This window comes from Ammodytes marinus (assembly GCF_949987685.1).
Source record: "Ammodytes marinus genome assembly, chromosome: 16".
Taxonomy (NCBI): Eukaryota; Metazoa; Chordata; class Actinopteri; order Uranoscopiformes; family Ammodytidae; genus Ammodytes; species Ammodytes marinus.
Genome location: NC_137220.1, coordinates 27,736,699 through 27,761,877, shown reverse-complemented (window position 1 = coordinate 27,761,877; position 25,179 = coordinate 27,736,699). Strand labels below are relative to the sequence as shown.

The window sequence follows — 25,179 nt, the reverse complement described above, 5'->3', positions numbered from 1 at the left end:
CAGTTATAAGATACACAATGAAATATTAGATGTATTTATTGCACGCTGCAACAAATATCAAATTTTTCCAAGTAATTAGTTTAAGTCTCATTTCTCAGACAGCAGATCATTCTGCTCGTTTACCAGATTCTGTAGATTTTAGGTGATTGAAACAAATGAGGTTTTAATCAAAGTAAAAAACGTGTTAGGCTGGAAATGTGTGCCATTTGTTTACCAAGGATTCCCAAGCCTCTGTAAATCTTTTGTCAGAAATTCTGATTGTGCCAATTCACCAAGACATGGTGCAGCCATGTAATGGGAAAGCTAAACAGCATCCCTGCCAACACCACTGGTGTAGCTCTAGTCTAGTGCCATTATAACAGATGAAGAGATGTATATATTAAAGTCCAACCTTATAGATTGTCCTTGCATTATTGCTGTTTTGGTGTCTATTTGTGCAGCCTTAACCCAACATTACACCCTCTCCTAATCCAGCATATTTTAACTGACACATTTAAATCTATTGAGTGATGGAGCCTGACTTGTCACGGTGACTTGCTGAAATGTTGAGTTAAAGCGGAGGCTGACACACACAGTGGCACTGCAGTGCTTTGTGAGGTTCTATTTCTTTTATTTACTTTTTTTCTTTATTAATTGGTCATGTAAAGCCTTGACCAAACGTTTTACCTGTTGCTTAAACAGTCAAATGCACACCTTTCACATTGTGTTTACATCCACCAGCAGTGGAGGAGTCAAAAGTTGACAACACACGGTGACTTGCTGAAATGTTGAGCGGAAGCGGGGGCTGGCCTTTACTCACACTGGGCTTTGAGACTGTGGGTGTGGTCAAAATACAAACCAAACATTCAACAGGGGCATTATATAAGAGCTCTGAGTCGGAGAACTGTGCAAACTGAAACAGAGGAAATGGCAGCTAAACCAGTCAGCGTGCTTATCACAGGAGCCAACAGAGGCCTAGGCCTGGAGATGGTTAGGCAGATGCTTGCAGGCCCCTTTCCGCTGGGAAAGCTGTTCGCCTGCTGCAGGGACCCAGACGGACCCAGGGCTGAGGTGAGGGACTTTACTTTCACTGTGTCTCGTTGAGCTCTTCATCAAATAGCTGTATTTGTATTCCCCAAAACAATGTTTAAAGATCTTGCAAACCACAAGTTACCCAGGGGGCAAAATTATTTTATGGACATGGAGCGTTGTAAAAGGTTGTTCACCAAAAATGACATCTAGGACCTTCCACGATCACAACCTGGGTGGACAACCTGGTCAACAAGCTGCTGGAAAGCTACAGCGTGCCGACATAGCAAATCAGAACCACTGTTTAAGTGAATGGGGGTGAATGGGGATGGGCTAATGGGGAATTTTTTGAACTTATAATATCATTATGAAACTTTGCCAGTTGATTACTGACTTTAAAACAAAAACTTTTTGTATTTCAGTATTTTCCAAAATGTTTAAATAAATATAAAAAATCATCAATATCTTACTAATGATGTGTACATTTGCATATCTGCAAAGCCCCAAAATCTAGATGTTGGAAGAAAACAAAGTCAATTTGTTTTTAAATTTTGAAAACAAAACAAGTGTCCAACTGCCTGAAGCCTTTCCTAATCACAGTTCAAATTTGATCAATAACCCATAGAAAATAAAAAATTTTACACAGTTACATTTCATGTGCCATGGACCAAAAGTGTCCTTTTGGAGTCTCCAGCTGGTATTTTAGGAAACGGCTAGACATTCCCTTGGAAAAAACAGTGCAAAAAATTCATTTTCTATGGGTTATTGATCAAATTTTAACTGTGATTAGGAAAAGCTTCAGGCAGTTGGACACTTGTTTTGTTTTCAAAATTTAAAAACAAATTGACTCAGCTTTTGTCCAACATCTAGATTTTGGGGCTTTGCAGATATGCAAATGTACACATCATTAGTAAGATATTGATGATTTTTCATATTTATTCAAACTTTTTGGAAAATACTGTAATACAAAAAGTTGTTGTTTTAATGTCAGTAATCAACTTGCAAAGTTTCATAATGATATCTATAAGTTTAAAAAATTCCCTATTAGCCCACCCCCATTCGCTTAAACAGTGGTTCTGATTTGCTCTATGTCGGCCCGCTGTAGCTTTCCAGCAGCTAGTTGACCAGGTTGTCCACCCAGGTTGGGATTCTGGAAGGTCCTGGATATCATTTCTGGTGAACAACCTTTTACCATGTCTGTTTTTTTTTTAAAGGGGGTTTGCCCCCTAGGTAAGTTGCAGTTGTGGTGGACTAAGAGGAAAAAAGATTTCTGTATAAATAAATGTGAAATCAATGGTGTTGGTGTGTTGGTGTCATTGCTTTATTTTATAACAAACATGTGTCCTCTGTGTCTTTACAGGCCTTGAGAACATTGGCAAAGAAGCATCCTAACATCATCTCCATCATCTGTCTGGGTACAAGGTCTTTCTAATATTCTGTTGAACTCTTTATCCTACTCCTATGTCCAGTTATGCACCTGCCTCAACTCTATCAATTCAGTGCTGTGATTTATCTGCCTGTCTGCTATTGACTGCCGCTGATGCTCCACTTTATTTCTCTGTCAGATGCCGCTGACCTTTGTAGCATCAAACAGTGTGCCAAGCAGGTGGGCTCTCTGGTGGGGACGGGAGGTCTCAACCTGCTGATCAACAACGCGGGGTTCCTGGCCAAAGGCATCCTGCAGGAGACCAATGCAGAGGACATGCAGAAGTCCTTCAACACCAATGTCATGGGCCCTATGAACATGATTAAAGTAAGCAAGAGGAAAATCTTTTGTTTGTTTAATACGCGGAACTCCAATACTGCATTTTGCTGACTGTCTTGCTGTTGGTCATCGTTAGGAGTTTCTGCCTCACCTTCGCACAGCAGCGAAGGCCAGCACCATGCAGGGGATGTCCAGCTGTAAATCAGCCGTGGTCACCATCTCCTCACAAATGGGTTCAATGGAATCTGTGAAATGGTCATATTCCTTTTTCCCTGCCGTCTCCTACCGCATCAGCAAGGTAAGTGACCATCTGCTAATGCTGTGACCTGCTACTCCAGAGCTTCACCTGGCAGTCATCACCTCTGTTGTTCTGCCCCCTCTTCCTCTCAGGCCGGGGTGAACATTCTGACACTGTGCGCTGCAGAGGAGCTGAAGAAGGATGAGATCCTGTTTTCCCTGCTGCACCCTGGATGGGTGCGCACTGACATGGGTGGGGAGGAGGTGAGTCAGCAGTTTTCACTGAACCACAGCAGTGGTATAGCCATAAAGGCTACAATGAATAATGCTGCTCTCAATTGTAGTTTACTCTATTAAATATGAAGCACAATATGATCATCACGTTGTATGATCATATGTCACACACAATGGTTTGGAGTGTTAATGTACTTTTTTTTTTTAAGATATTTTTTTTGGCATTTTCATGCTTTATTGATAGTGTAGAGACAGAGTTGAAATGGGGCAGAGGGGAGTGACATGCAGAGAACGACCGCGTGGAATCGAACCCGGGTCTGCTGCTGGCCGAGGCCCATGGGGGGGACGCTCTACCAACTGAACTAAGGGCGCCCCCGTGTTAATGTACTTAATGGAATGGAAAAGATAACTACAGTTGTTATTGTTGAATTAATAAAATCAACAGACCAAATCTAAGAAATCTGAGCAGTTCTCATGGTGATAGATCTATTTGATGGAATGTAAAGCCCACTGAGGCAAATGTCTATGTGATATTGGGCTATACAAATAAAACTGATTTGATTTACAAAGAAGAATGTATTCACATTACAGTAGTTGGTACTCAGTTGCTTGTGCTGTATGTTTTTCTCAGAGCAGATTTTTTTTTAGGTTAATACAAAACCAAAGACGTCACATAAAGCAGCTTTGTAAAGTTAGTATTTCATCATACCTGTATAATTAAATACTTGGTGAAATGTTGCCAATTATTTGCATATTATCATTAGGCCTATATGCATAACAATCACATTCATAAAACTTTATATTAACATTTTATTTTACATTTTCAAATCCATTTTACTTTCACAACTATTGACACACATGTATGTTCCTATCATACTTATTCTGTGACGTTACTTTGCGGTATGCTGATGCAGCGGTATATAACCCCAATTCTGAAAAAGTTGGGACGTTATGTAAAAACAGAATGTGATAATTTCATAATCCTTTTTGACAATTATTCAATAAATAGCAGTACTATTACATCATATGTATTTGTTTTAAATGATAAACTTTATAGTTTTTTGTAAATATACCCAAATATAAACATTTTTATTGCAACAGGTTTCAAAAAAGTTGGGACAGGGGCATGTTTACCGCTGTTACAGCACCTTTCTTTTAACAACACTGAGTAAGCATTACAGAACTGAGGACATTAATTATTGACATTTTGAAAGTTCAATGATTTCCCATTCTTGCTTGAAATACAACTTCAGATGCTCAACATTCTCCATTGTGATATTTTGTGCTTCATAATGGACCACATTTTTTCAATGGGAGGCAGGCATGGACTGCAGACAGACCAGTCTAGTACCCTCACTCTGCACTTTGATTGAACACACAACCTCCAGTGTTTCATGGGGGAATTGCAGCTTATTCTATTCATTTGGCTCCTTTGAAGTTAGTCTTAAGCCTTTAAATTCCTCAACGCTTCCCCTTGCCAACATAAATTGACATAAAAATCACATAGTTTCTGACGACTAGTCAGACTGAGGTCCTATTGCCGCATATTAGAAAGATTGACTGAAAAAATTGTTTGTTTGACATTGGAAAAACAGCTCTGTCACATTGGAGGAGCAGGGGAAAAAGAAAGTTATGAATTACTTTTATATTGTCAATGCAGCAGTGTATAACTGGTCTGTGGGTAGATGGCCTGTCATTTTCTCAAGTAAGAGAGATTTGACCTCCTGTGTGAGCCTTCATGTTAACTGAGTTTTTCCTACCACCAGGGGGACATCGATGCCCCGGAGAGTGTGCAGGGGATGCTGGGCGTAATGGCTTCCCTGACTGAGAAGCAGAATGGAGCCTTTCTGAATTATAAGGGCGAGACCATCCCCTGGTAGCTCCAAACAACCAATGTGTGCTTCATAAACTGCTGCAATCACTAAATGAACTAAAGGGAAATAAACCCATACTTGTTATAACTATCTTGCTTGTATTGTGCTCGTTTTTACACACAAACATACACTAACATCCTCTGCTTACATAATTAGATCCAAACTTGTTGAAGGCAATGTGCTCCATAAGGTGTTCTCATTTCACCATGTGGCACTGTTCCACACAGCCACCTTGACGGGGCAGATCTTAAGTGGCTTGGGGTTATTCCCATTGATGTTAGGTCCGGGGCAGAAGAAGGGGTACATCTTGTCAGAGAAGAAGTCGTTGAAGGTGTAGATGGGCGTCATGTTGACGGGGTTGGAGAAGGCCACCTCTCCAGACTCATAGTCCAGCTGCACCCTGACCCGGGTCAGCTCTCCCTGCGGATGCAGCGCGGTGCTGGGCCTGGTCATGGCCGAGTATTGGCCCTCGAAGTGTGAGATCATCCAGAAGCCACCCTCGGGACAGCCAGAGATGCGGCCTTTCCTGTCGATGCCGTCCTTGACCACCCCGAGCATCCAGTCCGACTTGTCGCCCACCTCCACCTCCCAGGCGTGGCGGCCCGACGTGAAGCCCTCCGAGCCCAGCACGAACACAAAGTGGCCGAAACGTTCAGGGTTGTCCGGGAGCTTCTGCAGGGAGCCGCCATTAGTGACACTGGTCAGGTCTTTAGAGAGGGACAACCAGGAGTAGGCAGTGTTGGGATCCAGGGTGATGGGTGCTGAAAGGAAAAGAGGAAAAAACAGACACACCACTTTGTTTAAAGGTAACATATTGTGCTAATGTTCAGGTTCAAAATGGTCATTTAGGTTTCTATTACAAACTGTTTTTAAGGTTGTGTTTAAAAAAATATTTCTCACAGTTCCATTGCTGAAAGGTGGAGAGAAAGAGAGAGGGTTGTTTGTGCCCATACATTGGGAGTCTCTAGTCACCCCGGGGGCCGGTGTAAATGTTGAAATGCCATGAAAAAGTGCTTTTTTCCATTTTTCAGTACAAACACTCAGCCTCCAACAACATGCCTGCATGGTTCAAAAGATATCCAGTCCATATTGACCCTATACTTGTCTTTTTCGGGTTCAAACTATTGATTGAGTAATAGCTGCTCCAAACATCCCACACACAGAGTCAAGTGAGTGCTTACTGTAGTGAACCAGCTCCACCAGCTTCTCCCAGACATGGTACTTGAGGGCGCTGACATGCTTGGCCACATTTATAAGAGGACCTGACACTTTTTCGGGATCCTTCTGTGTGATCTGTGCTCTGTGAGAAGAAAAATTGAAAACAATACTTTACAACCAGTGAGCTGGACCTTATATATAGGGGAGAGTGGAGTTAGTTGTGCCAGGGGGAAGTAGTGCCACCCCTTGTTTCTAGAAAACCATAGAAAGAATTATCATGTGACCACATATTTTTGAAGAGCCATCCATTTGACTCATCCTGTAAAGAAGGGAGACACATGGAATGAGAGGTAAGCACATTTAAGCTAAAAAAACAGGTTTTTGACTCTTAAAGTAACATTTCTATGATCAAGGTTTTTTGATTATTGTGTCTGAACAATTGTAGACTAGTTGAAAACATTTTACACATGTTTTAGTGCTTTAGTATGCAACTCTATGACTCTTTACAGTTAGCACGATGTTAGCCCTAAACTACTGCATCATGCTTGTTTTTCCAAAATGCTGCGGTTGGAGTGATTTGTGCCAAAGGGTTGGTTCAATCTTTGAAAAATATTATCTTTAAACACACCTTAAATGAGTAATTTTCTAATGGATTTGTCTTGCTTTTATATAGCATTACAGTTTATGGCCCAATTTACCCCAACATATTCTCTCCAAAGGCACAACTTTCCCCGCACCAGGGTTAAGTTGTGCCACGAGACCACTTTTTTCCGAAAGCTATATTTCTTAAACTGTTTATTTCAGATCCAAAGTTATTGTTGCCGGGGATGCACCACATCCTGAAATATACGTACATATTTTAGTTAGAGACATTACTGTCAAGGCCTCACTTTAATGTCACTTTGAGTAAAAGTGGCACAACTCACCCCACTCTCCCCTAAAGATGCAGAAGGTTGGAAAATGCTTACCTTTTCTTTGTGTTGGCATAAGTCTGAAATAAAATTAAAAAAAGATTATTAGAAACTGTTTTTTAGAAATTCAGGGAGAAACATATAGGAAACACTCTCTTACCTTAAGGAAGAGGGCGTCACTGGTAGCAAGCTCGTTCTCAATGGCAATGACAGCATGAGAGAAGGTCAGGATACCACTGGTGATCATGTCTGACTTCCTCTTCACCAGCTCTCTCTTCTCCTGGCTCTCCTGCTGCAGGGCGGCCAGTCGAGCCGTCTCTTCTTTCTGCAGAAACTCCCTGAGCTGCTCAAACTCCTCTCTGATCTGCTTCTCTGTGTCCGCAGTCTGGCCCTACCACAGGTCAACAGTGAGGGCTCAACAAGGAAATACAGCAGCTGTACAATAACATGGCGTCTACTCATCCATACAATGTTCAGCTACATCTCCTCCTGAATCTTTAGTTTGATTAAGTTTGGCCTCTGGAAAAGTGTTGTTTTGTATATGTTGTACATACAGTAAATGCAGCCCCTCGCAATAAAACTAAACTAAAATGGACATAACATCCAATCAGACCCACTATTGAGTATCTTTAAAGGCATTATCAACTGTTGGAATTAACATCCTAGTTTTGCAACACTATGACCCTAATACCCTTTTGAAATACTATATTAAATATAGTATATATATATATTGCTCTTGTTCTGAGTTTAGCAAACTATCCAAATTTAAAAAATGTTTTCTAAAAGTGTCAAAATTGCTAACTTTTTGTTCTTATGTCTGAAGCAAACAGTAAAAAAGACCAGGAGTTTGTACCTTAAACTATGTAGGACATCTGACCCTTGGCTGAAATGTTTACACACACACACATATACACACACAGTCATCAGTCATTGTAATGTCAGCAGCTATGCTGGTGTCCTTGTGTTTCGCGGAACTCTGTGTTTATTGATACCTTGATGTGCACCGTTGTGTCATCACACTCCTGCTTGGCTTCATACAGGCAACGCAGGCTCTTCTTCAGGGGAATCAGCTCTTTCTTAATCTCCTCCTGAAGGTTGAGGGTAGAGAAAGCATCAAAATGTCAGACAACAGTCATCCTAATATCATTCCAACAATTAGCTTAAAATGGGAAATGTTTCTGATGTTCCTGACTTTGCACTGCTACTAGGAGGGACATCAGCAATAACCACTTCTATACGTTTCATTGCAGTGCTGTGTTTTATTTAAAGTTGGTTACAATGCTAAACAGTTCAGAGTATTTCCACTAATGACTGAAAACATTGAATCCGTTTCAAACCCATAACAAACTGCAGCTTAACAAGAAGACTTTACCTTGAGGTCCTGCGCTCCTTCTTCCAGGGGACACACTCTGTGTCCCTGGTGCTTCTTGGAGGTGTGACACACGCAGCAGAGGGCTTCCAAGTCATCCAGACAGAAGAGCTTGAGAACTTCCCCGTGTGTGATGCATTTGACCTCCACCTCCTGCTCCCCTGCCCAGCCGGACCCTGTCCCCTGTGAGTGGGCCTGGCGCTCCTGCTCCCTCAGGAAGGAGTCGGCCACGTTCTTCAGAGCCAGGCTGACAGTGGGCTCCACCAGGGAGACTTTCATCCTGCACACGGGACACTCCCGCCTGGCCTTCTTCTGGTTCCAGAACTGCTGCAGACAGGCCCGGCAGAAGCTGTGGCTGCACTTGAGCACCACAGGTTCCTTGAAGATCTCACAGCACACTGGACAAGTCAGCTCCTCTTCCAGCATGGAGCCAGACCGTGAGGAGACCGCCCGCGGCCGGAGGGCTAAAGCTACTTTGGGACTGTGGAAGAAGGAAAGCTTCCCAGGCTGAGAGGAAGCACGTGGACGCGCCATGGCAGGTTCCTGTTGCTTTTATAGCTGGGGTTGTTTGTTGCACCAAGCGCACTGCTAGGACAAAGTGCTCCTCTGCAGTGTGAGGCAGGAGTAATCTGGACCCAGTTATGTACCACCAGGGTTATACAGCAGGGACTTGAAGAACAGGTTCCCTTCACCTGTGGTAAATACAGGTCATGTCACCACCCCCTCATCTGACAGCCACTGCAGCAGCGCACTCCAGCCGAGCCAAAAGGCATGCTTTTCTACTTTTGAGGTTAGACAAGATGTGCTCTGACATTCTCTTATCTGAGCAAAAATGACAGAAAAGGCAGAAGGTATGATAGTAGGTAACTGGCGGTTAGAAAAAAACAAAGTCAAAATGGCTGCATACACCTATCTTATGAAGGTATTTAGTGTTGTACTGGGGCAAACCTTCCTTGATTTAGACGCTAGGCCTGGTGGTGAGCTTCACCAGCACTATCAAGTTTACCAAAGTGTATCATATTACATTTTCTCTGCTGACACTCAAAGGGATTTCATTGTCAAGTTAAATTTCATGCATATTTCAGGACAAATACACACACACTCACTGACACACACTGATACACACACACACACCTGAATATACTTCCAGCTTAAATTGGGTTATGTGTGTTTAGGATAGACAAAAAAGGAGGAAGACTGCCATGTTAATATTATTATTGCATTATAATTGGACATTGACAACAGTGTAATACAAAGCCATCAAAATAATGTGTTCTTCTCCGTGTTACAGTGTTTCTAGCATCAGTTTCATTACACAACCCATTGAGATATTCACCAACTGTGAAGGATGAAACAAAACTACAAAATAGCTTCATACATTTATACTGAAAAGGTTAACACCAAAAATTGTTTTTCTTTTTTAGGGAAGCGTAATTGGTGCAGCGTTGCCTGATTTTTCTCTCTAAAGAACATCACAAGTGGAATGGAAGTAGTTTTGTATCGTTCTTCTCCAAAGATAGGCCCTGCGTTCCAATCTCCATACTTCCCTACTATTTAGTAGGACTCGACCCATATGGATTTTTGAGTGCCGATGCCGATTATTTTCAGAGAAAAATTACGATAACGATTAAATCGGCCGATTATTATATTTTTAAATCCCCAAAATATATATATTGAAAGAATTTATTTTTGGAACCCTTAAATATATTTAAATACGTGTTAATGTCGATAGGTGTACAGGAACTTTTTATTTATTGAAATATGCATTATCTTACAAATATGTCTAAAGTGACATGACGCATTTTAAACTCAGACATTAAGCAATTTTCTCTCCCGTGGCCCTAAAACTCTTCTGTACTTTAGTATGTAGTGTAGTAAAAAGAAAGAGTATGTGAATTGGAACGCAGAGAGGATCATAGATTTTTCAGCACCAATGCACCAGGATGCACACACTTCTTCTTCAAAAAAAAAAAAAATGCATGCCTTGAGAAGAGATGCAAGCAGTTTGTTCTCAACGGACTGCTTTTCCTTATTTTGTTTTTGTACAGAGCTTCTCCATCTCATGCTTTCTATTCTTTAATACTGCCTTGGATAATGCTTGGTTTCACCACATGATCAAATTCTTCATTTGTTACACAAACCATGTTCTAAAATAGACATCACATCACTTTATATAAAAACACAAGCTATTAAAAAAAAAAAAAAAAAAAATCCACCACAATCCACAAACCTGGACACCAATCTGCTGCTCATTCTCATACAACGACCTTCAATAAAAATGTATCTCTGTAACAAATGTGCTGCGGTTAATGTCATTACAGCATGAGTTAACGGCCAACACAGACCGCTGATCTGCAATCAGCGAGCTAGACTTTAAAGTATGACCCTTTTGCAGTTATTTTTTCAAACAAACATAAAAACCAGCAGAATTCATTATGAAGATAAAAATATAACAGCACATGCTTGTGAAACTGATCCACAACAGTAACATTGGTGGTTGAGAACAACACTAACTCAGGGAGTCCCCATGCTTTATACTGTGGAATAGCTATGCAGCTCACCAATGCAAATCTCTGGTCACGTCTGTTGTTGGTTTACAGCGCAACGCAGTGCAACACAGTGGAAAAAAATTATCTTAATTTTTTCAAAGTATGACTTTGCGTTACGGCCTCCACACACATCCTGCGTCTACCTCTGGAGCGCTCTCAGCAGAGTATTTCTCTATCAGTTAAAGCAGAGAGAGACGCACGGCTCTCAGAAAGAAATAGGCTCCTCCTCCTGAGGTAAAGTGGAGCGGCGGTGCAGACTCGCCTCTGACGTACGTCTGCAGCGCGGCACAGGTTGGATGTGTGGCCGCTCTAGGTTGATTACACGGTCAGTGACAAAAAGTCAGACGCGCAGTAGATGCTCAGTAGAGGTAGGATGTGTGTGGAGGCCGTTAGCCATCCTCTTTCCTTTCTCCCATATTAGAGATGTGTGCTGTACTTGTCCCACTGCCAGCAACTACAACATTGACATGCAAGGGTCATGTGATGTGGTCAAAAGGGAATGCTCATCTGCGTGCTCGTAGTTTCTGGAAAAAAAGCCGGAAGACGAATAAAAGCACTTGGGAAGTCATCGCGGTCCCCCTCTTCTCCCATTCACTGGCATTATCCTCTTTGCCGAGGCGGAGTCTCCCAAAAGGGTTAACTCCAAATTAAAAATATAGTACACTGGAATAAAACCAAACTCATGACGGTAGTGTTGTGTTTCCTAGTAGTGCTGAATGTTGTGGGTGTCTCACACACACACACACAGGTTGTTCCGCTCCATTAGTGTCTGTGGTTAAACCCGCCCGACCTTAGCGTCGCCGATGGCGCCCCACACGTCAAAGACAAATTCGTCCGGGAAGGCGAAGTCTCCCAGGGTTTCATCTAAAGCCTCTGCAAACTCATCTGGGTTCTTTTTGTCCTTTCCCAACTCCACCATGGTGGCCGCTGAGGAGAGAGAGAGAGAGAGAGAGGTAGGAGAACATTTAGTCACCACTAAACAGCTAGTGACACAAGCTTATTCTGACTCACGTAGATATACAGTACATAGAAAATATGCATCAACATACCCAGCTCGCTGTCTCTGATGCCCATGTAGCTCTCCAGCAGATCGTCCACCTTCTCAATGGCCTTTTCCTCAAATGCAGAGGGCTGGAGGGGAAAATAAAAACAGAAAAAATAAACTCAACCACAAGAGAGAGAGAGAGAGAGAGAGAAAGAGAGAGAGAGAGAGAGAGAGAGAAGGAGACCGGGCACATCTTGCTGCCCAGTATGTATTTACATGCCACAACTTGAGGGACAGTGAATGATTGAGGCAGGCGCGCACACACACACACACACACACACACACACACACACACACACACACACACACACACACACACACACACACACACACACACACACACACACACACACACACACACACACACACACACACACACACACACACACACACACACACACACACACACACACACACACACACACACACACACAATATAATATTCATACAGATGTATATATCGTTCATATTGTATATTGTTTTATTTTGACACATTGTGTATTGTCTGAATATTTGTTTGAACTATTTGAATTATTTGATGTTTGCTTTGGCAATATTGCTTATAATGCCAATAAAGCCAATTTTGAATTTGAATTTGAGAGAGAGAGAGAGAGAGAGAGAGAGAGAGAGAGAGAGAGAGAGAGAGAGCCAGAGAGAGAGACAGAGAGAGAACTGTTCAGTAAGCAGGGCTTGGGAACACACTCACCAGTTCCTCCACAGTAGCCGGACCTTTAGAGCGTAGCCGCAGTGTCCCTCTACCGGTGCCCAGCTGAACCCCTGATGCTGAGCGGGAGCCTCCAGACCGCTGGCTGATCATATCTAAACACATTCAAACCAACAACAGTCCTTAAACCTCCTACCACAGACTATTACATGGAAATTAAACACTCTCATTTTCCCCATGATGATCATAAATGACATGTAACAGAAAAATTAGACCAATAGCGAAAACAACGATATGTGTATTAATGACTTAGCTTGAGTCTGACTTTTCCGGTGGAATTTAGACCAAACGATTAACAGCAGGCAGACCGGTAACCTGTGTTTCCTGAACGGTACTAAATCAAAGTTTAGGTCACCACGACCATGGTCATATTAACATTATTAATCTGACAGTCAAATATAAATATATTACTTCATCCTGACTGAAAGCATCTGTAGCTACTTCACACAAATCTAAAGAACCCTTTTCCTCCTCTTATCCTCCAGCTTTTACAGTGCTGTGCAGCCCTGCCACGCTCACCTCCCCTTTAAATGAACTCTCAGCGAAGAGCCAGGGAATTCAGTTTGTTTGGGCCTGTGTGATTCCTTTGTGGTTGTTTAGTTTCTAACTGAAGACAATGGCTTAATATCCTTACACACTACACTTTATACAGTATTTGCAGCAAAGGGCACTGATTTCATTACTGAGGCTTGTGTCTATTCATTTTTAAGAAATACGATTTTAGTTTATCAATCAGAAATCTGGGAGCAGCACTGAAAAGCAAAATAAAGAGGTAAAGAGCATGAAGCATGGGCGACTATAACAGATTTCACAGCCACGTGACAGCAGCATTGGCCTTTAGTGACTGTAGACTACAGCAGCAAGTCAGTGTGCAGATGAGATTGGGACAAATGTGGCTGCTCCACCACAGCTGAGATCATGGGGCTGAACTAACCCATATCACAGGGTAAGTCTAACACCCACCGAAGGCCTTGAGAGGCTCCACCAGCTTGATGGTGAACTCCTTCCCTTTGGGCAGCTCCTTCAGCATCTTGGCCACCTCGTAGTGTCTGCAGCCAATCAGCCGATGGCCGTTGATGGACTCGATCATATCACCCACGCTGATGACCTGGATCTGGTGGATGACGCTCCCCTCACGGATTCTCTGCAAAACACCATGACTCAAATGAATGACACAACACACTACCCATCAAACCACTCACTTTATTCACATTTCGTATTCTGTCTTATCCGTTCTTGGTTTGTTTTAACATCTCTCACCTTGATGAAAGCGTAGCCCGCTCCATTGTCAGTGATAGTCAACCCTAGTGCATCCTCTCCTTTGTAGATCTCGATTTCTTTTTTCTGTCCTTTGATGTGGGCAAAAATAAAGTCCTCCAGCCCAATCTGACCTCCCAACAGTTTGTCCATGTCCACCTTGTGAGTGTTCAGTGTGCAAAACATAACCTGCGGAGGGACACAACAAACAAGTATGATTTACTACAATGCTTTCTCCCCTGGTCAACTTGAACTGAAGCCGATCTATTTATTCTCCCTCTAAGGTTGTGAGGGAACGCATTAGGGTTGCAAAGGGGTGGAAAGTTTCCGGTATATTTGGGGAAACTTTCCAAGGGAAGTTAGGCTGGGGAATTTGGGGAATATTCAATATTTGTAAATGTGAAAATGATCTAGAAATGGGGGTAATATTAATGATCTGTATCATATCCCAACATAAAAATAAACATTATTTTGTCATAGGCAGACATCCATGCACAATAATACAATTAAAAAACATTACATTTCAACAGATTAATTTGTAAGTAGAGCTTTATCAAGTTTGGATTATTTTATTGAAGAATCAATTATTTCACTGAACATCAAACACATGAATGTTGAGCAAAATATTACTCATCCCCCGACTCCACCCATTCAATAAATTAAAGACCTACTTCAGCTGTGGAAATATGAAGGTGTATTGAACTCTGAGATCCTATGTAGTATAAATGTGCAAATATTTTTTAAATCGGTTCATCCTAGCCTGAGAAAAGGCAGAAAGAGTGTTTTATGGTCTCACTGTCTAACCCTAAATTTTTTCATGACATCACATGGGAAAATATACGGTTAGGCAAAGGTAACTTCATCGTGATGAGTTCAATGTAATCATGTTAATTGTAGTGTTGGGCGAAACACATACGTTTTCGTAGAAACAGGTATTAACCGACATATGATGGAGGTTTAAAAGGTACTCACCTCAGATGGAGGTATCCCAAAGGCCTCACCAATCTTGGCATAAAGCTCCCGCACGTTGCTGAAGCCCTCAATGCGTCCCGTGGGGCTGCCATGAGCGAGCTGGGTGTGGAAGATGAGGCGAGGGCGCATGCTACTGTGTGGCGGAGGTAGACCTTCGGAGGTGGCGCCTTCTCCCAGCCCGAGGACACCGCTGTCCAGGCCGTCCGTACCTGGCACATTTAGACCGGCACGGATAGGCTCTGCTTCCTCGTTCTCCACTAACGGGGAAGCCTTCTTCCTTCTACCCAAACCCAGAGGCATAGTAATGGTGCAGAGGGGGGCGTTATGCTATGATCCAGGTCAACATACACCACCTGTCCAGCCAAAGCAGCTGCAGGTCCGTCGGATGTTTACGTCACAGTAATGGTACTCCAGACCAGCTTGAAAGTGTCTGTCTTATCCAGACGCTGTATGGAGTAACATATCCACACATCAGAGCAGGTCACATAGCTGGATCTGTCAGGGCTGGCAGTCTACAGACAGTGGGGTGTGTTCAGCTGCAAAAACACAAGACAGAAACTATTTCTGTTTCATTCAGGTTACACCAGCAGTTTAATTCGTTGTCATTACTTCTCCTCACATTATTGTAGTATTAGTATATGCTATACGGTTGTTATCAGTAAATGAGAATTATATTTATAAATGCCAAAATAGCCATTACTTTGTACCTTAACTTGAATAGTCAGGACATCAGAAAGAGCTAATTTTAGCTGCTAGCTGTGAGGCACACATCTTTCACTTTGGGAAATACAAACACTTACAACTCTCAGTCAATAGCATCTTAGCACACAGCTTTTACTGTAGCTCGTTAAATGAGTGACTGTTTGTCCCTCTCGGTAGTAAATTACAGCGTCACTATTCTCTAAGTGGCTTGAACATCTGAGGAATGTTAGCTAGCTTAAGCATGAATGTGAGCAGACGCGAGTAAACATGGCAGGCCACTCATTCTTACCGGGGCAGGACCTTTTAGCTCTTCCTGTTAGCTTAGCCCGCTAACGGTTCTGCTATGAGTTCACCAAAAAAATTATAATAATGTTTCGCTTGTAGACAAAGTCCCATGTGATTTGCTTTGGCGTCTCCTGAGCAGATAGTGAGGGAAGTACAGTAGCTGTGTGTCGCTATGCCGCTGTAGATTCAGCATCCTGCCATGCCAGCCCAGCAGGGGTGGAACTATGACGCCTTCAAATGTCCTCGTAAACCGCAGCTTCCCAGTAAAACGAATGTTCTCAAGTTTTTACCATAGATAGATAGGCTATACATACACGTTTTTACAGGTTTTTACCAAAGATAGTATATAAAATACACGTCGTGCTTCAGCGAAATAATAAAGGGAAATGTGAGACATGAGTTTGCTGTTTAAAGCGTCAAGTACGCGCACGGGTTGTGTCTTATAGCCTAATAATAATATTAATGTTATCGTCAAATTAAGATGAGTAAATGGGTAATCGGCTTTCCTATTTAGTTTGAAAATATTTTTCAGAGTTGTTAATAAACAATGCTGGTTGGTGTTGATCTCATAAAAGCGGTGATGATCTAATCGTGATTTGCACTGCCTTCCGGTAGTCTCATTTAAAAAGGTAGTTTCGGTGCATCGCTACACTTCTAGCTGCCAAAAAGGCTTTTTTTTAACGTTAAAGGAGGAAGTATTGTTATGCTATTATCTGACTTTAAAGTTATGTCCTCGTGGCTATGGCCACTATAGGTTGTAGAAATAATTCCTGTTCACAGTTTGCACTGTAGCCTACATCACAACTGCCTTTACAAGCTACTTCGTTAACTAAATCGGAAAACGATGCGAGGTTTGACACAATAGCCTGTTTTTTCTCTTCTGGCCTTTATTTCGTTTTTGACAGTCGTAGGTGTATGATACTATCATGAGTTTTCCTGCCCTCTTGCGGTCAAATAGAGTAACTGCAGTGGCACTGGCGTAAGGCAGACAAAATAGCAAAGCAATATTCCGGTTTAAACCTTCAAAATAAAAATACCCAATAGTAGGCTATACGCACCATTTCCATGTAGCTTATTTGTATGTAAAGGGATGAAATTGCATTTACCCCGTATAGTAGTTATACTGAAGTTAGTGCGGGTTTAGTATAGCGCTGCAGTTCCTCATCGTGAGCACTTTGAGTGCAGGGAAAACGTATGTTACTAAATATCAGGTCAACCGATCAGTCTAACCTTGTAAGTCAGACACGACACTATCTGCATTATTGCATTAATACTTCCGGTAAGTGCTTTCGAAATAAAACCATAAAAGCAGCGTTTTGAATACTGTCAACTACCAAACGGGTAAATGGAAGTGAACAACAACAGAATCATTCAAATTCAGCTTATTGGGGTTCAAAACGTGCTGAAATAATGTATATAGTTTGATGTAAAGACTGCATTAGTAGTTTACTAATTCTAATTATTACTTACACAGACCTTCATTAACTTGACATTTTTTAACTACATGAAGAAAAATTGTCAACTTCTGCTTACATTTCCTATTGTCTGGTCACAATATATTGGAGTTTAATTAATCTACTAACATCAAATTTGCTTTAAGAAATAAAAGTCTGTAATGACCACTTCAGCCTTCAGGTGCATATTGGGATGTCAAACTTTTACATGTTTATTATGGTGTACAATGGAGATAAATAATAATGATTATTAATTGATAAAACATACACTGAATTCTCATTTAAATTAAAGACATCAATCAAAAAAATGTGTTTTGAGTTTATTGCTAAAATGCCCTTTATAACTGAAACATGTAGGCCATAATGGATTAGTTAGCCAGTCTCTTTAATATGGAAATGCAAATCATCACAGCATAGGAAACATCTCTTAAACATTTCCATCACATTATCAAATCATAAAATATATTGTATCCCAACCTGAGGAATTTCAAAACACATGGACAAGTGGTAAAACAAATCTTAATGATTTTACATTTTTCCCATACAGAGGGTTTTTTTTTTCAAACAAAGAAAAATTCGACATTAGAGAGATTACACATCTCTACATTCATGTTAAACCACAGGTTAGAAACATTACACTCCAGCAGGAGCAGGATGAAGTGATGACTGCCTCTTACAGTCACATCAACACTAAAATAAAAATAATTTAAATGTGAAAACTGATCAATTAAACGTCCACTTACACTACAATTCAAAAGTGCACAGGGTTGAATATGACACAGTTCGACGGTTGTGTTTAGAATTGCCACTGAGCTGTGAAATTACACATTTCAAGACACTATGGTTGCATTCCGATTCGCATACTCTTTCTTTTTTCTATTCTACATACTACATCCGACGATAAAAATTATCTAGTTAGGATGCAGTAGGCATACTATTGGGACATACTTTACTCTCTTATTTCATCATAACACTCAGCCTTGATCTTGCCTCTTGCTTTTATATCCGTCACATCCCTGTTTGTTTTCATAAGGAGGCTTCGTCGATGTTACGTCACTTCACGTGCGCACTGGATTGTGGGTCAGAATCGCCCAAATAGGATGCAGTTTTCAACACTAACAATCTTGGCCGCATGAAGTAGGACATCCGGGTACTTCTAACCATCCTAAATCTGGCCACGAGAATCGGGACATCCTAAATCTTTTTTCTACATACTATATAGTAGAAAGTATGCGATTCGGAACGCAACCTCAATCTTGGAGTGAATGCTGCCCAGTATGAGCTTTATAGAAGGCATAATACAAGATCAAATATATTCTTCAGGCTTCTACTTATTTTCAAAATCTCATCTCTCCAACAGTTTATCCTGTTAATAAAAAAAAAATAAAGTCACTGGCCAAACAGCCGGGGTAAAATCAGCCCGGTAGGAACTGAAATATCACAAACTATACGTTGGTCATCCTCAAAAGTGAAGTAAATAAGATTAAGATTTTGGTAGTTTGTCAGTCACACATGCTAACGATACACACATGTTCGCCACATACAAAACTGGTAGACACACACATTATTATATCATAGGGACATTTATATGGCATGAAAAGTCCTTCCCACCAATATTCCACACAAGTAATAATCTGCACTGCTCAGATCTGATACCTAAACTCAGAGGCTCTCTTTGCTAAATTTAAAATGGTGGCATCTTTATTATGTGCGGTTCATATTCTTGTTTATATCAACTGTAGAGGTCCACACATCTGTTTAGTCTTGTGGATATTTTAATGACATTGTTCTGCTCGGTTTATGGGATGGCAGTCTGCTGTGACGATGATTGAAGTCGAAGGAACGAAACACTGAATAGACATAGACAAGGAAAGTGTATTTATGACTGACACATAGTCAGTATTAGTGCCTGTGGATCAGGACAGTGCATCTCTATTTAGAGCTCCAAAGTCTTCTCCTCTCAGCCTCAGTTTTATCTAATGGCAGCCCAAACCATGTCCTGCTGAGTGGAGTAGCTGTAGCTACGTTTAGCCTGCGTCACTGAACCTGAGGTATTGTTCATTTGGTAGCTTGCTGTGTGCTACCTTAAGAGTACTACGTAAAACAAAATCCTCACTTACTGTAATACAATTTCAAGGGTTGCAATTCAACGAAACTCACAGCCAAAGCATGATCACTCAACACTTTGCATTATTATCTATTATCTATACTGTTTATACACTCTTTATTTTCCACTTGTTCCTGTCCTTCTTGATTCTGACCATTGTGTTTGTTCAACACAGAGGTAAAGCACATCTCATTAAAGCTGACTATAAACTGGGTAAGAATATGGATTTTGTGTTCAGTCAGTAAATTTAAACTAAGATGGAACCAAATCTGCCCTGAGCCTCAATGGTCCAGGCTTATGTTCACAGGAGAGTGTCACTGGGTATGTCAACTTGTTGGATTTTTTCACAATTGACCATTTCAAGTCAAGGTGGAAGCACTTGCTTGAGTGCGTCTCGCGTGCTTTGGCCGAGTTTGTCAGGAAACTTTACAGTGAAGTCCAAGATCATGTCGCCTCTCTTCTCGGGGAATTTGGACAGAGGGAGCCCTTCTCCAGAGATTCTCTTCTTGGTCCCGGGTTTGACAACGTCTCTGGAGCTCACCGTGATGGTCCGGCCATCCAGCGTCGGGGCGTTGACTGTACATCCACACAACGCCTACAGAGAGATGGAGAGAGAAAGGGAAGACAAGGAAAAGATGGCAATGTTTGGTTTAGATCATTAACATATTTATTCAAAATATTATTGGAAGATTTCTTTCTAATAAAAAAATGTGTTTCAGTGTTCCCTTACGTCTTTGAGTGATATTTTGGCGGGATAGATTATATCTGATCCTTCTCTTCTGAAAACTGGGTGGGGTTTGTCTTTGACTACAAACACCACATCAGCAGGAATGTTGGAGGGAGTCTCGTCTCCCTCCTTGGGAAAGGTGATCTTTGTGCCCTCCTTCCAGCCGCGCTTGATGTCCACCGTTAGGATCTTGTCCTCGTTACGTATGGTGCAGCCGTCAGGGTTCAGTCTCTTGCGGGAAATCTTCATCTTTTTGGTGCAGCCCGAGAACACCTCCTCCAGGCTGACCTTCAGCTCATGCACCACGGGCGGGTCCTTCTTCTTCTGGTGGGCGCGGTGAGGGCCTCCGTGGTGTGGGGACTTAAAGGAGCGGGGGAAGCCGCCCGCTCTCCCCATTCGACCCATGCCAAAAGGCGCGAAGGGGTCGTTGATGTCCATGCTGTCCTCCCCATTCTGCGCAAAGAAATGATCGAAAGGGCTGCGGCCGCCGAAGAACTCCGTAAACATGGCGTGAGGGTCTCCGTGGAAGGTGTAGTTGTAGCTCTGGCCAGTGTGTCCTCCACCTCCACCTCCACCAGCTGGACCCTTCAGCCCTGACATCAGAGCACAGAAGAATCACACATCAATTCAATCAATAAAATGTCTTTGAGGTCATTCATTGTCAACGTTAGTCCGTCCACATTTCTTCAACCACAAAACGTAGGAGATTCTTAACAAAACCTTGCTTTAAAAAAAAGAATTTCAGAGGACGTTGTGTTTTTAAACTATTACATATGTGTCTGTATCTGCTTCAAATAGGATTATCACAATAACCAAAGTTGAGAAAATACTAAATATTGCTGGTTTGGTTTCAAGTTGGAACTTTTCGATATGAACGTGTAATTTCACCAGTAAGTAATCAACCAATCCCCGCAAAGATTAAATGAATAAACTGATCACTCATGATATGCTCCAAGTTTAGTTATATTGATCATGCTGCTAGGAATGAAATGATAGAAGTAAATTTAACTTTCAATCTCTTTCTCTGACGGTGCATCATTAAAAATGCAGACCCTACAAAATGTTACTCCCATAGACATAAAGATGTGCAATTTCCAACTGGTTAAGCCACAATTATCATAACGGGGACAGATTGACAGGACAGGCAAGAACTAGTAGATTCCAGCAAGTTCTCCAGCTCAACCTATTGTGTACACACGCCCCTTCATTGTCTGGTGACTGCTGTCCAAAGATACCAGAAACAGCAATGATGACCGATTAGATTAGAGTCATGCCTCATGCATCAGCTAGTTCTAGCAGTATCTGAAACGTGCAAATGAATGTTTGCTGAAGATGACAGTAACATCACAGATTTGATGAAAATCCCATGCAAGCTGTGTGGATGAGGAGTGTGGTTACCTTCTTCTCCAAAGCGATCATAAATGTCCTTCTTCTTGGCATCGCTGAGGACATCGTAGGCTTCAGCGATCTCCTTGAATTTATCTTCAGCTCCGGGTGACTTGTTTTTATCTGGGTGATAACGCAGGGCCTGTTTTCTGTACGCCTTTTTGATCTCATCTTCGGAGGCACCTTTGGCTATTCCAAGCACTTTGTAGTAATCTTTACCCATTACAATGACTGCTCAGTTCTTCTTCCAGTTCATAAAAACATTGTCAGTGCAGACGGGTTTAGTTTCTGGTCAGTGCCGACTACACGTCCAGCATAGCGCTGTGTGACACCAGGTTCAGGGGCTCCACCGCCGCCGCAGCAGCTGTCAGGGCTGCAGACGATAGCACGCTAGCTTACTGTCAAGGTTAGCTTCCCTCACTCGTCACGGCCCGTAGACAACTCTAGTCTTCACCGACACGAGGAGGAAAAGATGTCACTTCACTTAAAACACGTAACACAAAACGAGGCGTTCACGCGTCATGGTTCACACAGGAGAGTGTGTGTCGCCGCCGAGCTGCTGCAAACGAACCGAGGAAACTTCTGGAAGAAGCTGATGATGCTGCTGATGTGGGTCACCACTACCGAGACAAGAGGACGCACTCCTATATACTTCCGGCTTCGCGTGAGCCACAGCAGACATTAATAAGTTGACAGATCTTTCTTTAAATTAAAAGCCTGAAACATATACTGTATATTTGAAAGAACACTCCTCCTTAATAATGTCTCTATCTGAATAAGTTAATTGCTTTTGCATCAGCCATCGGCCGGCTAATGTAGTAATGTTTTTATGTAATTGCGCATGCGCGGGTGCTTCGGTTCTTGCTGCTTTTACATTCATTTGCACGTTTCAGATACTGCTAGAACTAGCTGATGCAGTAGCCGATAATAGTCCAGGCAAAATAACGTTTTACGACAGACTAATTGTACAATATTTTTTTTCTGATCAGATCATTTCTATGAGGTGTCCAGAACAACATACTAAAAGTCCTAGTGAGGAAATATTCTCATCAATCCGAGATTTGTGCCAAATAGCGAGACACCAATACACCCCAATAGGGCTATGTTTTCCTTTACTCCTATCAAAATGAAACTTTACACAATTAAAGTTTCCATGAAAAGTAAAAATGTTTGTATTACAAGTTTCTTTGAAAATGAATTTGAATATGCAAATGAGCTACACTAATCAAACATGCCCAAAATAAACCCAACCAGGCTTAATTTTTTTCCTTTACTCCTACCACAATACAACTTTACATAGTAAAAGTATACTTGAAAAGTAACTTTTTTTGTATTACAAGTTTCTTTTGAAATTAATTTGAATATATGCACATGAGTTTTTTTAATGATTTTTTTAAAATCCAGCCTGGATCCTCGACCCCTTCTCTGTGGCTCTTGGTTCTGACACCCCCTATATCAGTTCCTGGTTTGTTCTTTGCTTAGTTCTTCCCCTCTGGGTCATATTCATCTGATAAATCAGGCAACTGTGAGTTTGTGAAGCTATACCACGACATTCTCCGCAAATGGCAGTGCAAAAGAATCCATGTTTTTTGTATGTGCATTTATTTGTGCTGCAGTCTTTCTTGCAACTACAGCGGACTACATATTTCTGATGTATCGTCATTATTGGCCTAAATCTCCACTCCAAAACATGCCACCCCCAGTCTTTTGGGTCCATCATTTGGTAAAAGACCCAAAGACTATGGAACTTTGCAGCTGAAGTTGGAGGGAGAGTTTGAGGTTCCACTGGAGATGAGTTACTTTATCACAGAATCGCCTGTATCTCAGTATATCCAGTCATTCACCTGCTGCAATGATGATGCCTTTTCGCACATTTTCCGGTGACTGGCTGAACACCTTAGCTTGTCTGAGAAAGCTAGTGTCATTCTTTACTTTTTTCAGTGCCATTCCCTTTTTTAAATTCTTTATTGCTTCTGAATACTTCAGTTTAAACAGTCCGACCAACCTCGAAAACACAATCGATTGTTAAGTAGACAGTATGTAGTATACATGTTGAGTATGTAGGAGGGAGGACGTTAGTGGCTTTTCGAACACAGCCTGTGTGATCACATACTAAGACTGTCTTTTGTTCTGACAGAGGCAATGGCAGTTTGGACAATGAGCACATCTGCATCGTGCTTTGCATGGTCTGTGATAGACCCCGCCCTCTCAAGTTTAACACTGAGATAAACCAAGAACCGTTGTCTCTTTTACCATACATGGAAAAACCTGCTTTGTTCTACGTCACACAAGCCAGGATATTAGGCACTATGCCGTGGACAGCATCGGAGTGTTGAGGCTGTGCACAGCCACCCCAGACAGTAAGCAGGGAATACGTCTAAATGCACGTACGTCATTATCTGACACTTTGGTAGCATTTACCATGACTGTATTACATTATAACAGCATTTATAGCTCAGAAAAGATGAAAAAGCACAATAGGTGCTCGTTAAGGTCAATAGCCTATAAGTCTTTTTGTGGAAAGTGACCCAGGTAAGTGGGGCAAGTTACTTTAAATGTATCATGTTTATGCACAGGTTAACTTACTGTATGGACATGAATTTGTTAGTTATTTGGCCCCTGTTTTTTCTCCTTGTGACTTTATGGCTTCTTAGCCATACAGTGCGTTCCAAATTATTATGCAAATTATATTTTTCTCAGATTTTCCTAAATAGTCGATGCAAATGACAGTCAGTATAATTTTCAAGTCATCAACCGTTAAAGTATGATTCAAATTTTATTGAACAAACCTCCAAATGATAACAGTATTTTTTTCAAAAATAAACTCAAAATGCACCGTTCCAAATTATTATGCACAACAGAGTTTCAAAACATTTTATAGGTTGTAAAGAACTAAAAATGGTCATTTGTTGAATTTGCAGCATTAGGAGGTCATATTTAGTGAAATCAAAAGCTATTTCAATCAAAAACATCTTAACAGGCCAAGTTACATGTCAACATGCCTCTTTGATATCACCTTCACAATTCTTGCATCCATTGAACTTGTGAGTTTTTGGAGAGTTTCTGCTTGAATATCTTTGCAGGATGCAGGAATCCCATAACTGCTGTTTTGATGTGAACTGCCTCTCATAGATCTTTTGCTCGAGGATGCTCCAAAGGTTCTCAATAGGGTTGAGGTCAGGGGAAGATGGGGCCATACCATGAGGTTCTCTCCTTTTATACCCATAGCAGCCAATGACACAGAGGTATTATTTGCTGCATGAGATGGTGCACTGTCATTCATGAAGATGATTTTACTACAGAAGGCACTGTCCTTCTTTTTGTACCACGGAAGAAAGTGGTCAGTCAGAAACTCAACAGACTTTGCCAAGGTAATTTTCACACCGTCAGGGACCCTAAAGGGGCCTACCAGCTCTCTCCCCATGATTCCAGCCCAAAACATGACTCTGCCACCTCCTGTCTGATGTCGCAGCCT

The 25,179-nt window shown here is 41.6% G+C and overlaps 4 protein-coding genes across 4 annotated transcripts; 1 reads left to right on the top strand and 3 right to left on the bottom strand.

Annotated features, from left to right (window-relative positions):
• Window positions 1–858: 858 nt before the first annotated feature.
• LOC307262491 (C-signal-like) lies at window positions 859–5,189 on the top strand. The gene is made up of 6 exons (XM_080043382.1): window positions 859–1,050; window positions 2,369–2,423; window positions 2,574–2,761; window positions 2,850–3,011; window positions 3,104–3,214; window positions 4,951–5,189. The coding sequence occupies exons 1-6, from the start codon at window positions 907–909 to the stop codon at window positions 5,062–5,064; spliced, it is 774 nt and encodes a 257-aa protein (XP_079899508.1). The 5' UTR covers window positions 859–906; the 3' UTR covers window positions 5,065–5,189.
• A 41-nt stretch (window positions 5,190–5,230) lies between these two features.
• LOC307262490 (E3 ubiquitin-protein ligase TRIM35-like) lies at window positions 5,231–9,030 on the bottom strand (the record flags this gene model as incomplete). Its single annotated transcript, XM_080043381.1, has 6 exons — window positions 5,231–5,819; window positions 6,240–6,358; window positions 7,185–7,207; window positions 7,288–7,518; window positions 8,120–8,215; window positions 8,500–9,030. The coding sequence occupies 6 exons, from the start codon at window positions 9,028–9,030 to the stop codon at window positions 5,260–5,262; spliced, it is 1,560 nt and encodes a 519-aa protein (XP_079899507.1). The 3' UTR covers window positions 5,231–5,259.
• A 691-nt stretch (window positions 9,031–9,721) lies between these two features.
• gipc1 (GIPC PDZ domain containing family, member 1) lies at window positions 9,722–16,215 on the bottom strand. The gene is made up of 7 exons (XM_080043290.1): window positions 16,035–16,215; window positions 15,044–15,579; window positions 14,075–14,260; window positions 13,778–13,958; window positions 12,797–12,909; window positions 12,095–12,176; window positions 9,722–11,972 (listed from the first exon to the last, which is right to left on the bottom strand). The coding sequence occupies exons 2-7, from the start codon at window positions 15,341–15,343 to the stop codon at window positions 11,821–11,823; spliced, it is 1,014 nt and encodes a 337-aa protein (XP_079899416.1). The 5' UTR covers window positions 15,344–15,579; window positions 16,035–16,215; the 3' UTR covers window positions 9,722–11,820.
• A 1,635-nt stretch (window positions 16,216–17,850) lies between these two features.
• On the bottom strand, window positions 17,851–22,293 carry dnajb1a (DnaJ heat shock protein family (Hsp40) member B1a). Its single transcript, XM_080043124.1, has 3 exons — window positions 21,717–22,293; window positions 20,322–20,911; window positions 17,851–20,186 (listed from the first exon to the last, which is right to left on the bottom strand). Exons 1-3 carry the CDS (start codon window positions 21,925–21,927, stop codon window positions 19,956–19,958), a joined length of 1,032 nt encoding a protein of 343 aa, XP_079899250.1. The 5' UTR covers window positions 21,928–22,293; the 3' UTR covers window positions 17,851–19,955.
• Between the last annotated feature and the right edge of the window lie 2,886 nt (window positions 22,294–25,179).